The sequence below is a fragment of the Hemiscyllium ocellatum genome, chromosome 10, assembly GCF_020745735.1.
Source record: "Hemiscyllium ocellatum isolate sHemOce1 chromosome 10, sHemOce1.pat.X.cur, whole genome shotgun sequence".
Taxonomy (NCBI): Eukaryota; Metazoa; Chordata; class Chondrichthyes; order Orectolobiformes; family Hemiscylliidae; genus Hemiscyllium; species Hemiscyllium ocellatum.
Window position 1 is genome coordinate 78,379,745 of NC_083410.1, and position 13,330 is coordinate 78,393,074.

At 41.9% G+C, this 13,330-nt stretch overlaps 1 protein-coding gene across 1 annotated transcript in view; it reads left to right on the forward strand.

The window, feature by feature from the left end:
- LOC132819566 (interphotoreceptor matrix proteoglycan 1) overlaps nt 1-13,330 on the forward strand; it is a 227,735-nt gene that overhangs the window by 188,124 nt on the left and 26,281 nt on the right. Inside the window, exon 8 of the mRNA XM_060831135.1 lies at nt 12,885-13,141. Coding sequence (XP_060687118.1) covers nt 12,885-13,141 — 257 coding nt within the window. The remainder of the gene's footprint in view (nt 1-12,884; nt 13,142-13,330) is intronic.

The following is a 13,330-nucleotide window of genomic DNA, read 5'->3' on the forward strand; positions in this document are numbered from 1 at the left end:
TTACTTATATTCAACACTGATAAATGGGCTCTTAAATCCAAAGAAAATAAAAAGGATATAGAAATTGGACAGGAAAATGCAGCTGAAGCACATTATCACCATAGAATTGTAGTCATAGTTAGATTCCCTACAGTGTGGAAACAGGCCCTTCAGCCCAACAAGTCCACACCAACCCTCCAAAGAATAACCCATCCACAGCCATTTCCCTCTGACTAATACACCTAACACTATGGGCAATTTAGAATGGCCAATTCACCTGACTTGCACATCTTTGGACTGTGGGAGGAAACCCATGCAGACACTGGGGGAATGTGCAAACTCCACACAGGCAGTCGCACAAGGCTGGAATTGAACCTAGGACTGTGAGGCAGCAGTGCTAACCACTGAGCCACCATGCCACCCAATGGTTGTAGTGTTATAACAGAGCCATACAGCGTGGAGACAGACCCTTTGGTTCACTTAGTCCATGCTGACCATGTTGCCAAATTGAACTGGTCCCATTTGCCTGCACTTGGCCAATACCCTCCAAAACTTTTCCATTCATGTACATATCTAAATGTCTTTTAAATGTTACAATTGTACTTGCATCCATCACTTCCTCTGCCAGTTCATTTTATACACCGTTCATTCCACTGTGTAAAAAAAAAAGTTACTCCTCATGGCCTTTATAAAACTTTCTCCTCTCACTTTAAAAATATGCCCCATAGTTTTGAACTCCACCACCCTGGGGAAAGGACACCTGCTATTCACCTTGTAGTCCTCATGATTTTATAAAGCTCTATGCACCCCTCAATCTCCTACGCTCCAGTGAAAAAAATCCCAAGCTATTTGTATAATCCAAACCCTCCATTTCCAGCAATATCTTGGTAAATCTTTTCTGAACCCTCTCCAGTTTAATAATATCCCTTCCTATGTTTTTAAAGATGTGCAGGGTTGAAGGGCTTAATTTTTCATTGACTTTTTCTTTATAACTTTTCTCCTACAATACACTCCAAGAATTTAAAATTACTGCTTCCTGATTGTCACTTTTACCATTTTATGTTTGGCAGTGTTCTGGAATCTGGTCATTCACTGCAGATTCTCATGTTTTATTTACCTATTGCTCTTTTATGTCTAAACATCATATGACTTTGTTTGCTGTGCTCACTGTGCTATGTTGTACACAACAATTTTGGCTTGGATCTAAAGCACATTTTTATCAAAATACTGCATCACTCTATGCATTTAAGGAGAGTTACCTGCCTATGCAAATACACTTCTCAGTTACCTCTCATGCTCAGTTCTGTAATCTCATATAATGAATGGTGCCTGTAGTTCCACAATAACAAGGAAAAATTGGTTCTGTTGTGATTGCGGAACGGGTAAGGTGAGAGTCACAAAATGGGCAGTCTGCATCACCGAGAGGAGCAGGAAAGGTGAAGACCTCATTACAGGCAATCAGCATCATCTAGAGATGATGATAAAGTGAAGATCCCAAGGTGGTCAGCATAACAGAGTAGGAGGTTAACAAAAGGAATCCTGTGGCAGGAAGACAACAACACAGCTGGGTCAGTTGGAGCGGACTGGAATTGATTCTTGGTCCAAGAAAGATAAAGAATGTAACTCTTTGAGTTCTCTCCTAAGTGTTTGTAGTCATTTTATTCTTAAATGCTAAAGTTAATAAAATATACATAATACATCATATGCAAGTGGGTGATATAACTAAATAATTCAAATCGTTTATGATGACAGTTCAAGTGATGTGTCCTAGATGCAGCACATAGAAACTATTGGAAGCCATTATGATTCAGTGAGCAAATTCTGGAGCAAGTGTTTGAAGTTTGAGCAATTTTGGCTCCGATGAGCTGGAGGCTGAAATAAACACACTGCAACATCCAGAGAGTGGGAAAATTACTTGGATTCTTTGTGGCAGGAGGCAGCCACACCCCTTATGATAGAGGTTTCTGATCTGGTCAGGGTCAGGTGGGCATGATTCTCAGTAAGTTATGTAGGGAAAGGGCAGAGGACAGGAATGTAGGCATGTCATTTCCTACATCTGTTCAATCGGTCTAGGAGTCTCTTAGCCTATTTAATTGAATGCAGGGGCTACTGGAGGATAAGCAAACTGACCATGCACCATGGCACAATAAGATGTTCTCTGGGGATGAGCACCAAGTAATGTAGTGGGAGTAGATGATAGTATAGTGAAGAGGATTAACACCATTTTCTAAAAGAAAGAGCAAGTTCCAGGTAGCTGTGTTTCTTGCCCAATGCCATGGATCAGGACATTTGCTTAGGGCTGGAAAAGAACATGCAGTGGAGGGGGAAGAATTCAATGGTCATGGTCTGTGTAGGTGCCGATGATTACATAGGTAAAATTATGTGAGAGGTTCTGCATAAACAGTATGAAGAGCTGGATACTAAATTAAAATTTGATTATTAACTGAGCTGTGTGCAAATTCACATTGGATACATAGAATTAAAGAGATGAATACAGGATTCAAAGAAATGGGTTCCAATCCAGTGGACACCTGAACTGAGGAAAGTTTACCTGAATCATGCTGGGAACTGTGTCCTTCTGAATTGCATGACTGGGGAACTAATAAATAATAACCATAAAAGAAAATAGTAAATGAATACAATCTGATAGCCATTATAGAGAATGGCTGCAGGATGACGAGGATTGTGTCCTGAACACTGAGTGACTATGTAATATTCAAGGAAATCAGAAGCTGTGTGAAGGTGGGGGGGTACCACTGTTAATCAAGAAAGGCATTTACACAATATTTAGAGATGACCTTCCTTCAGGAGATAAAGTTGTAGAATTGGTTCGAGTGAAGATGGGGAATAGTAGGGGAATGAAGTAACTAGTGGGAATAGTCTATAGACCCCCAAACTGTAAGCAAGACATGGGAGAAAGCGTACAAAAAATGTTAATTGCTTGTGATAAACAGATGGCAGTAATCCTGGGTGACTTCAGTCTGGAATAAACTGGAATAATCCGTTAAATGGAAGTGAAAGGGAGAGAGGAACCTAGCAAAATTACAAACATAAAGGAAATGGGATAAAGCAAATTGATGAAACTGTCGGCTGAGAATTCAAGGTATAGATGGAATTCATCTTAGGATCCAATAAGATGTTCTTAAAGAGGTGGTAGATGAGTTGGTATTCCTTTGACAAAGTTTTCAAATTCTAGGAATGTTTCCATGCTAAATTACCCGTAGTGTTCAGGGATGTGTAGGTTAGGTGCATTAGTCAGGGGTAAATATTGGATAAAAGGGTAGGGGTCTGGGTGGGTTACTCTTCAGAGGTCAGTGTAGACTTGTTGGGTCGATGGGCCTGTAATTCCGCTTACTATCCAACTCACTACCCTGTTTCTGCATTCTCCCCATACCCTTTTATCCCTTTAACACCAAAAACTGAATTTAAATCCTTCTTGAAAATGTTCAATGTTTTGGCCTCAATTGCTTTCTGTAGCAGAAATTCCATACTCACCACTCTGAGTGAAGAGACTTTTCCTCACCTTAGTTCTAAATGGCCTACCCTATGTCTGTAAACTGTAACCCCTAGTCCTGGACTCCCCAATTATTGGGAGCACCCTTCCTGCATTTATCCTGTCTAGTCTTGTTAGAATTTTATAGGTTTCTATGAGATTCCCCTCATTCTTCTGAACTCCAGTAAGTATAATCCTAAGCAATCCAATGTATCTCTTCATACATAAATGCTCCCATCCCAGGAAGCGGCCTGGTAAACCTTTGTTTCATTCCCTCTATAGCCGGAACATCTTTCCTCAGACAGGAGGCAAAAACTACATGCAGTACTTCAAGTGTGGTCTCACCAAGGCCCTGTAAAAATTGCAGCAAGGCATCTCTGCTCCTGTACTCAAATCTTCTTACAAGGCTAATATACTGTTTGCATTCTTCACAGCCTGCTGCACTGCATGTTAACTTTCAGTGACTAGTGTACAAGGACACCCAGATCTTGTTACACATCTCCCTTTCCCAACCTATTGCCATTATGATAATAGCTGAAAATGTGTTGCTGGAAAAGCGCAGCAGGTCAGGCAGCATCCAAGGAACAGGAAATTCAACGTTTCGGGCATAAGCCCTTCATCAGGAAGGGATGGAATCAGGAAGGGCTTATGCCTGAAACATCGAATTTCCTGCTCGTTGGATGCTGCCTGACCTGCTGCGCTTTTCCAGCAACACATTTTCAGCTCTGATCTCCAGCATTTGCAGACCTCACTTTCTCCTCCATTATGATAATAACCTATCTTCCTGTGTTTGCTTCCAAGATGAATAGCCTCACATTTATCATTGGTATACATTTGTCCATTCACTCAATATTTCTGATTCCTCCCCACAATTCACCTTCAAACCCAGTTTTGAGTCATCTGCAAATTTAAGTGGAATTACATTTAGTTCCCTCATCTAAATAATTAAACTACATTGTGAATAGCTGTATCCAACCACCAATCTCTGTAGTAACCCACTAATCACTGCCTGCCATTCAGAAATAAACAGGACTTTTTCCTATTCTTTGTTTCCTGTCTGCCAGCCAGTCCCCTAGCCATGTCAGTGCACTCGCCCCAATCCCACATACTTTAATTTTACGTGCTAATCTATGGGACCTGATCGAAAGCTTTCTCAAAGTGCAATTCAGCCACATTCACCAGTTTCCCCGATCATCTCTGCTTGTTACATTCTGTCAATTAGCCGTGTATGATTTCCCTTTCATAAATCTATGCTAAATCCACTTAATCCGGTCACTATTTTCTAAGTGCTCTGCTATTAATTCTTTTACAATGGACTCAAGAATTTTCCTAACTACTGATGTCAGGTCCATAATTTGCTGTTTTGCTCCTCCACCTCTTTTTTTAAATAATGGGGTTACATTATCTAGCTTCCAATCTGTAGAATTGTTCGAGTCTATCAAATTGCAAAAGATGACCACCAATGCACTTGTTATTTCTTTAAAATATTCCTTAAAAGTACTCTGGGATGTAGATTATTTGGCCCTGGGGATTTATTGGGTTTATCCAATTTATTTCCTCAACACCATTTTCCTGTTAAAACTGATTTCCTTCAGTTTCTCCCTCTCACTAGGCCCTGTGTTCCCCAATATGTTTGAGGGGTTAGTTGTGTCTCCTTTTGTAAAGACAGAACTAAAATATATAATTAATTCATCTACCATCTCTTTTCTTTCTGCTATAACTTGCATTGTTTCCGACCTACATTTGTCCGAACATTTTCTCTTCACATACCCATGGAAGTTAACACAGCTGCCTCACAGCCCCAGAGACCCAGGTCCAATTCCCGCCTCAGGCGACTCTGTGGAGTTTGCACATTCTCCCCGTGTCTGCGTGGATTTCCTCCAGGTGCTCCGGTTTCCTTCCACAGTCCAAAAATGTGCAGGTTAGGGTGGATTGGCCACGTTAAATTGCCCATATAGTGTTAGGTGAAGGGGTAAATGTAGGGGAATGGGTCTGGGTGGGTTGGTGTGGACTTGTTGGGGAGAAGGGCCTGTTTTCACACTAAGTAATCTAATCTAAAAAGTTTTTATAATAGGTTTGCATGTTCCCTGCAAGCTTACTCTCATACTTCCCCATTTTAGTTTTGTGCCAGACAGGAATGAACAATTTTTGCAGTTCCTCCATCCTATCTTTTAGTGTTTCCCATTGTCTATCCACCATCATCCTGATAAGTAACATTCCCTAATTTATCCTCACACCATCATAGTTTCCTTTATTTAGATTCAGAATCTTGGACTCAGACTCAGCACATCACTTTCCATCTTAACGAAGAATTCTATTACATTAGGTCACTCTTGCCCAACAGACCTCACATTGACAAATTGTCAATCATTCCTTCTCTATTATACAATGCCCAATCTAGGATGATGTGTTCTCGAGTTCAATGGTTTCCAACTGATATGACATGGCAATGAGAACTGTCCTAGAACTGCCCTGATATTTTATACAGAGGTAAGAAAATTCTGAGTTTCATCTGAAATAACTTAAACCAATGAATGAATTCAATGGACGTCCAGCCACTTCACAATGACTATTGAACCCATTTAAAGGACCTGCATAGCGATGTGTAACTGAGTCCAGGATTTATCCAGTTATTCCCTTGAATATGGGGGAGCTGCTGACTCCCCCATATTCAAGGGAAGTCGTAACTCCTTGCTAACATCTTCATTTTGGAAATCCTTGGATGACTCTGCTGGAGTTCAGACAATGTCTGGTGGTGACCTTTGCTCAGGATAATCACTCTTGCTTTCCATTATAATATGCTATCCTTTCCTGTGGTCTGGTCACTCTAAGTCCAAACACATTTCCATTCCACTTGTTTCAGCCCATTGGTTTTCCCCCATTACCACCAGTCAATATTAGCCTGAACATGCTGGCACTTAAACTAATCCTTTGTGCCTGCCCATGGTCCATAATCCCTCCATTCTTTGAATATTCATGTGCTTACCTAAAAGTCCCTTAAACAACCTATCTGCCTCCACCACAAGACCTGGCAGGGCATTCCAGATTCCTACCACTCTGGGTAAAGAAAACTTGCCTTTCAAATCTTCTTTGGACTCCCCCCATCCACCTTAAATGCATGGCCCTCATATTAGACATTTCAACTCTGGGGAAAAGATTCTGACCCTCAACCTTATCTATGTATCATATAATTTTATAGCCTTGTATCAAGTCTCGCCTCAGCCTCCGCTGCTCCAGAGAAAACAACCTGAATTTTTCTAGCCTCTCCTTATAGCTCATACACCCTATTGCTGGCATTGCCTTGTCCTCTTCAAGTCGACCCAGTAGGGGTTTGTGGTCCATTATTATTACAGATTTATGTCTGTAATGGGTGTCACAGTGGCTCAGTGGTTAGCACTGTTGCCTCACAGCACCAGAGACCTAGGTTCGATTCCATACTCCAGTGATTGTATGCATGGAGTTTGCACACACACCCCATATTTGCACAGGTTTCCTCCCACAATCCAAAGATGTTCAGGTTATCCATGAGAAGTGCAGGGTTACAGGTAGAGGGAGTGAGTCTGGGCAGATGCTCTTTGGAGGATCAGTGTGGACTTGATGGGCTGAATGGCCTGCTTCCACACTGCAGGGGATTCTATGATTCTGTGTAAAGGTAGTGGTGGAACTTTCTGACTCCAAAAAAAATGACTGTCAAACCTTCATTCTCTATCCGGGTGGGTTTGTGCTCCGTATCAGTCTAAGTCCCGAATGTACACACCATTGAGTGTTCCTCTCCACCTATGAGCTAATACTCTAATGCTGTACGAGGAGAAATCACATGTCGATAGCAGGTCTCGCTTGGGATCATAGTGTGCCAACACCTTAAAGAATGGTAGCTATTTCTTCACTTCCCTAAAGGCTACAGTCTTTCCAAGGCTGACCCATTTTAGGAGCTGATGCATTGCACCTATGTGCCAGCTGCCGCAACTTTTAGTGCATCCCTCACACATAATCCTGGACCTTAGAATGTGCCAGTCTGCAATACTTGGATAAGGTCAACTCTTCAAACTGGAAGACAGACAAGTTGCAGTCAGATTTTAAAAAGCAGTCCATGTTTGTCTCGGCGTACATCCTGGGGAAGCAGAGAGTCCTGCATCGTGGAGCTGCTTGGGACAAACCTCAAAAGAAAAAAAAAATTGCTGCATCTCTCCCCAGACCTTCTTGCAAAAGGAACATTCTAGAAGGAGATATGTGACAGTCTCTTCTTCCCTGTAGCCGCTTCCAGGGAGAGAGTGTCTGGGCGTAAATGTAGGATCTCATAGGTGGTAGCCTTTCAACCAAGTGACATCTTAGTGTTTGTTGGAAAGTCCTGGTGATGATGTATTCCAATTGAGCATTGCAGACTGACACCTTCGGTGTTCCAGGAGCATGTGCAGCCTTCAGCATTCAATATTAAGATCAATAACTTTACAACATGAGCATATTCTTCCATTTCCATTACGCACTGCCACATTCCAGGCCGTATCTGAACATAGAAAAGTACAGCACAAAACAGGTCCTTTGGCCCACGGCATTGTGCCAAGATTTAATCCTAATGTAAAATATAGTAACTTAACCTATGCACCCTTCACCTTACTGCTATCCATTTGCATGTCCAGCAGTCACTTAAAATGTCCCCAAATACTCTGCTTCCATCACCACCGCTGGCAATGGCAACATTTGTGGGCGGCACGGTGGCACAGTGGTTAGCACTGCTGCCTCACAGCGCCTGTAGACCCGGGTTCATTTCCCGACTCAGGCGACTGACTGTGTGGAGTTTGCACGTTCTCCCCGTGTCTGCGTGGGTTTCCTCCGGGTGCTCCGGTTTCCTCCCACAGTCCAAAGATGTGCGGGTCAGGTGAACTGGCCAAGCTAAATTGCCCGTAGTGTTAGGTAAGGGGTAAATGTAGGGGTATGGGTGGGTTGCGCTTCGGCGGGTCGGTGTGGACTTGTTGGGCCGAAGGGCCTGTTTCCACACTAAGTCTAATCTAATTTCATGCATTCATTACTCTCTGCGTAAAGAGCCTACCTCTGAAGTCTCCTTTATACTTTCCTCCTAATATCTTCAAACTATGACTTCTCATACCAGTCCATCCTGCCTTGGGGAAAAGTCTCTGGCTATTGACTCGATCTATTCCTCTCATTATTTTGTACACCTCGATCAGGTCTCCTCTCTTCCTCCTCTCCAGAGAGAAAGGTTGAATAAGCTCGGAACTTTCTTCATAAGGCAAGCCCTCCAGTACAGGCAGTATCCTAGTAAACCTTCTTTGCACCCTCTCCAAATCCTCTATATCTTTCCTGTAACAGGACAACCAGAACTGGATACAATATTCCAAGTGTTGTCTCACCAGGGACTTGTAGAGCTGCAGCAAAACCTCACCGCTCTTAAACCTGATCCCCCTGTTAATGAAAGCCAAAACACCATATGCTTTCTTTACAACCCTATCCACTTAGGTGGCAACTTTGAGGGCTCTATGTACTTGCACACCCAGATCCCTCGGTTCCTCCACACTGCCAAGAATCCTGTATTTAATCCTATATTCAGCACTTGAGTTAGACCTTCCAAAATGCATCAGTTCGCATTTATCCAGGTTGAACTCCATCTGCCATTTCTCAGCCTGCATCCTGTCTATGTCCCGCTGCAGCCTGCAGTAGCCCTCTATACTATCTACGACACTTCCAACCTTTGTGCCATCTGTAAATTTGCTAACCCACTCCACAACCTCCTCATCCAAGTCATTTATAAAAACTACAAAGAGCAGAGGCCCAAGAACAGAGCCCTGCAGAACCCCACTCAACACCGACCTCCAGGCAGAATATTTTCCATCTACAACCATTCTCTGCCTTCTGTCAGCTGGGCTGCTTTCAGTACAGGCAACTCCGTTCACCTAGTTATGATCCTTCTGCTTTGCATATTATCAACCATCTCTGTGTGCCTAACTGTCTCTCTCTGTCTTTGGGCTCTATTTTCCCTATACATTTACTCCCTTTGCCACCATCATATTAACATAAATTCCCAACATTTCCTGGGTACTATCAGTTCTGAAGTATCATCACTGGACCCAAAATGTTAACTCTACTTTCTCTGCAGAGATGCTTACAAACCTGCTGAGTTTCTCCAACAATTTTTGTTTCAGATCTTCAGCATCCACTGCTCTTAGTTTTGTTATATATTTGGATCAATTTTGGCTGCTGCTTTATGAGAGAGTAATACTTTGAGGGCTGCAAGTATGTACTGAACTTAGGACAGTACAATAATTGATTAATGAGATTAAGCCAAGCATTTGCTAATACAGCAATTGGGCTGGTTATCCATGCACACCTTTCCGCTAACGCATTCAGTTCAAATTAATTATTTTGCACCAATGGCTGAAGTTCAAATTATTTTCAATTTGAGAATGTTATTTCGATTTCATAAAGGAAGCATTCTCCAAATTAGAAAAATCACATGAGGTGATACAAATGGTTCTTCAGCCTTTATACTACTCTACACATTTCGTATTAACCTGATCTAAATAATCAGAATGGTAATGAGGCAGTGTTACAACCATTGTGCAATCAATGTTCAGCACTATTCCTGACATCTCAGATACCAAAACAGTCCATATTCATATACAAAAAAACCGGAATAATATCTAGGCTTAGGGTAGCATTTGTTCCACATAAATGCAGCTAATGGACACTTCATTAAGAGACCATCTAACTGCTGCCCCTTGACAGTCAATGGCATTACCATCACTGAATCCCCCACTATCAACATCCAGGGGTTACCATTGACCAGACACTCAACTACGCTTCCCATATAAATGCAGTGGCTACACAAGCAGATCAGAGGCTTGGAATACTATAATGAATAGCTCACTTCCTGATTCCCCAAAGCTTGACAAGGCACAAGACAGGAGTGTGATGGAATACTCCTCACTTGCCTAGAAGAGTGCAGATTCAAGAATACTCAAAAAGCTTGATATCTATGGGCAGCATGATGGCTCAGTGGTTAGCACTACTGCCTCACAGCACCAGGATCCCAAGTTTGATTCCAGCCTTGGGCGATTGTGCAAAAACCACACAGACATTCTCCCAGTGTCTGTGTGGGTTTCCTCAGGGTGCTCCAGTTTCCTCCCACAGTCCGAAGATGTGCAGGTCAGGTGAATTGGCCACGCTAAATTGCCCAGAGTGTTAGGTGAAATGGGTCTGGGTGGGTTACTCTTCGGAGGGTCGGTGTGGACTGGTTGGGCCGAAGGGTCTGTTTCCACATTATAGGGCATCTAATCTGATCATACAGGACAAAGCAGCCCACATCTACAACGCCAGATACCCAGGTTCAATTCCCACCTCAGGCTGTGTGAAGTTTGTACATTCTCCGTGTCTGCGTGGGTTTCCTCCCACAGTTCAAAGATGTGCAGGTTAGATGAATTGGCCATGCTAAATTACCTGTAGTGTTAGGTGAAGGGGTAAAATGTAGGGGAGTGGGTCTGGGTGGATTGCGCTTTGGCAGGTGTGTGTGGACTTGTTGGGCCAAAGGGCCTGTTTCCACACTAAGTAATCTAATCTAAAAAAAAAATTCACAAAAGATTCTCGTAGCAGCAGTGTGTACAAGATGCATTGCAGAACTTCACCAAAGATCCTTAGACACCATCATCCAAACCCACGACCACTTTCATCTAGGACAAGGCAGCAGATACATGGGAACAACAACACCTACTAGTTCCCCTCCAAGCCACTCACCATCCTGATTTCGAAATAGATTGCTGTTACTTCACTGTCACTGATTTAAAATACTGGAATTCCCTCCCTAAAAGCATTGTTGGTCTACATTCAGCACGTGGACTGCAGTGGTTCAAGAAACCAGCTCACCATTGCCTTCTCAAGGGGAACTAGAGACAGGCAATGAATGGTGGCCATGCAGCAGTGACCACAACCCACAACAGAATAATAAAAAGGACAATGATTGGGAATGCTGACAGTTTCTCTTTCGTTAATGCAATGTTGAAGTCCTTGCAAATGGAAATCAGTTAGAAATCACTGAATTGACATAAGCTTACATTTTTCAAATGGTTTCGTGGCTGTTAAAAACAATCCTTTTAAAAGTTACGCCTTTCGATTGATCTATAACTCGGCTTTTAAACAGCACACTAAATCACACTTGCTGCTGTGTGCAAATAATCACATTGACGTTACAAGAGACAAACTACTTGTGACAATCAAAATTCTCTTTTCCATGGTAAAAATTCCACAAATTTGAATATTAATTTTTTAAAAAGATTGTTTAGGATATTTCAGTGTTTATCTAAATCCCAAGCAGATGCTCCAGCCGTTTATTCAACTTCACATAAAATTATAAAAAGGGAAAGATAAAACTAATTTGTTGCCTTCTGATTTGCTTTGTGTATGAATTCTTCAAATTGACTGGTTGCTTAGCTTGTTTGATGACCGGCTGCTAGAGATCCCCTGAAATCAGAACTAAGTCAAAATCAGAGAAGGTGAATTCCATACCACAAGAGCTCATTAATCTTTATGGATACTTACCTTCAGCTCAGCGATGAGAACCCTAATTTCACTGCTGACTACAAAATTTATGTCCGAAACATCAATTCTCCTGTTCCTCGGATGTTGCCTGGCCTGCTGTGTTTTTCTAGCACCTCATTTTTCAACCCTGGTACTCCAGCATCTGCAGTCCTCACTTTCTCCCTGTATTCAAGTAGTGCCTGGTTACATGAACATCTTTCATAGCAATATTCTTTTTGCTTTCTTCATGAAAACTAAGCTTGCTTTTCATTGGGGAGGGAGTAGTAACATAAGACCAATGCATCATTCCTGATTTAACATTTGTCATAAGTAATGGTGATTCACCTTTCAATTTACAAAGCACCAAGCACAATCAAATTTTGATATAATAAAGACTAAGTGCATGTATTGGGAGACTATCTTTAACACTTCATGTCCTAAAGTAATTTACAGCGAATTAAGAAAGAAAGGAAGAATCCAGCAAATAATAAAAGCAGTGGTAGGCATGTGGTTAATGTAATGCACTGCCTGACTCTAAAAATTAGATGAAAAATCACACAACACCAGGTTATAGTTCTGGTTTATTTGGAAGTAAGTCATGTCAAAAACCAACCCAGTTCTACATGTTGGCACAATCCTAGCTTCCAAATTTTACAACCACGTTAGGGCTTTTGAAGTGTAAAGTAACAACCATCTGATGAAGGAGCAGTGCTCTGAAAGCTAGTGCTTCCAAATAAACCTGTGGACTATAACCTGGTGTTGTGTGATTTTTAACTTTGTGCACCCTGGTCCAACACCGGCATCTCCAAATCATAAATTAAACTAAAAACTTTTTTCTGCACTAAGGCATTGATCAAATGCATCTGATCACAAATTACTTTTCTTTCAGTGAGGATGGTCACATGATTCACTTTGCCGCCATCTTTGATAAGAGGGCAGCCACACTGAGTGACATTCGGAATGATGTGCTAAACATCGGCTCCAATAAAGTCGAGAATGGAGACTTGCTGTTTGAGCCACAAGAGGAACACCTAGAAAAACCATTGGCCACTATAACAGTAACCAGGTTTCAGGACATGGTTGCCATGGCACTACTCAATGATACGTCTTTTTCAATGGATCCAAGTTCAATTCGATTTACTCAAGGTAATCTGTTGTCTAATTTAAGCAGGTAACCATGCTTGGCTACTATCATATTACACTGATGGTAATTAACCTGTTTGATCAATTTGCTAAAGCCTTTTGTTATTGACAAGGAATAGATTTTGCTGAGGCGCATAGGTAAATAGATGATCATTTCAAAAACGAAAATGATGGTGGCCTAGAGTCAATACA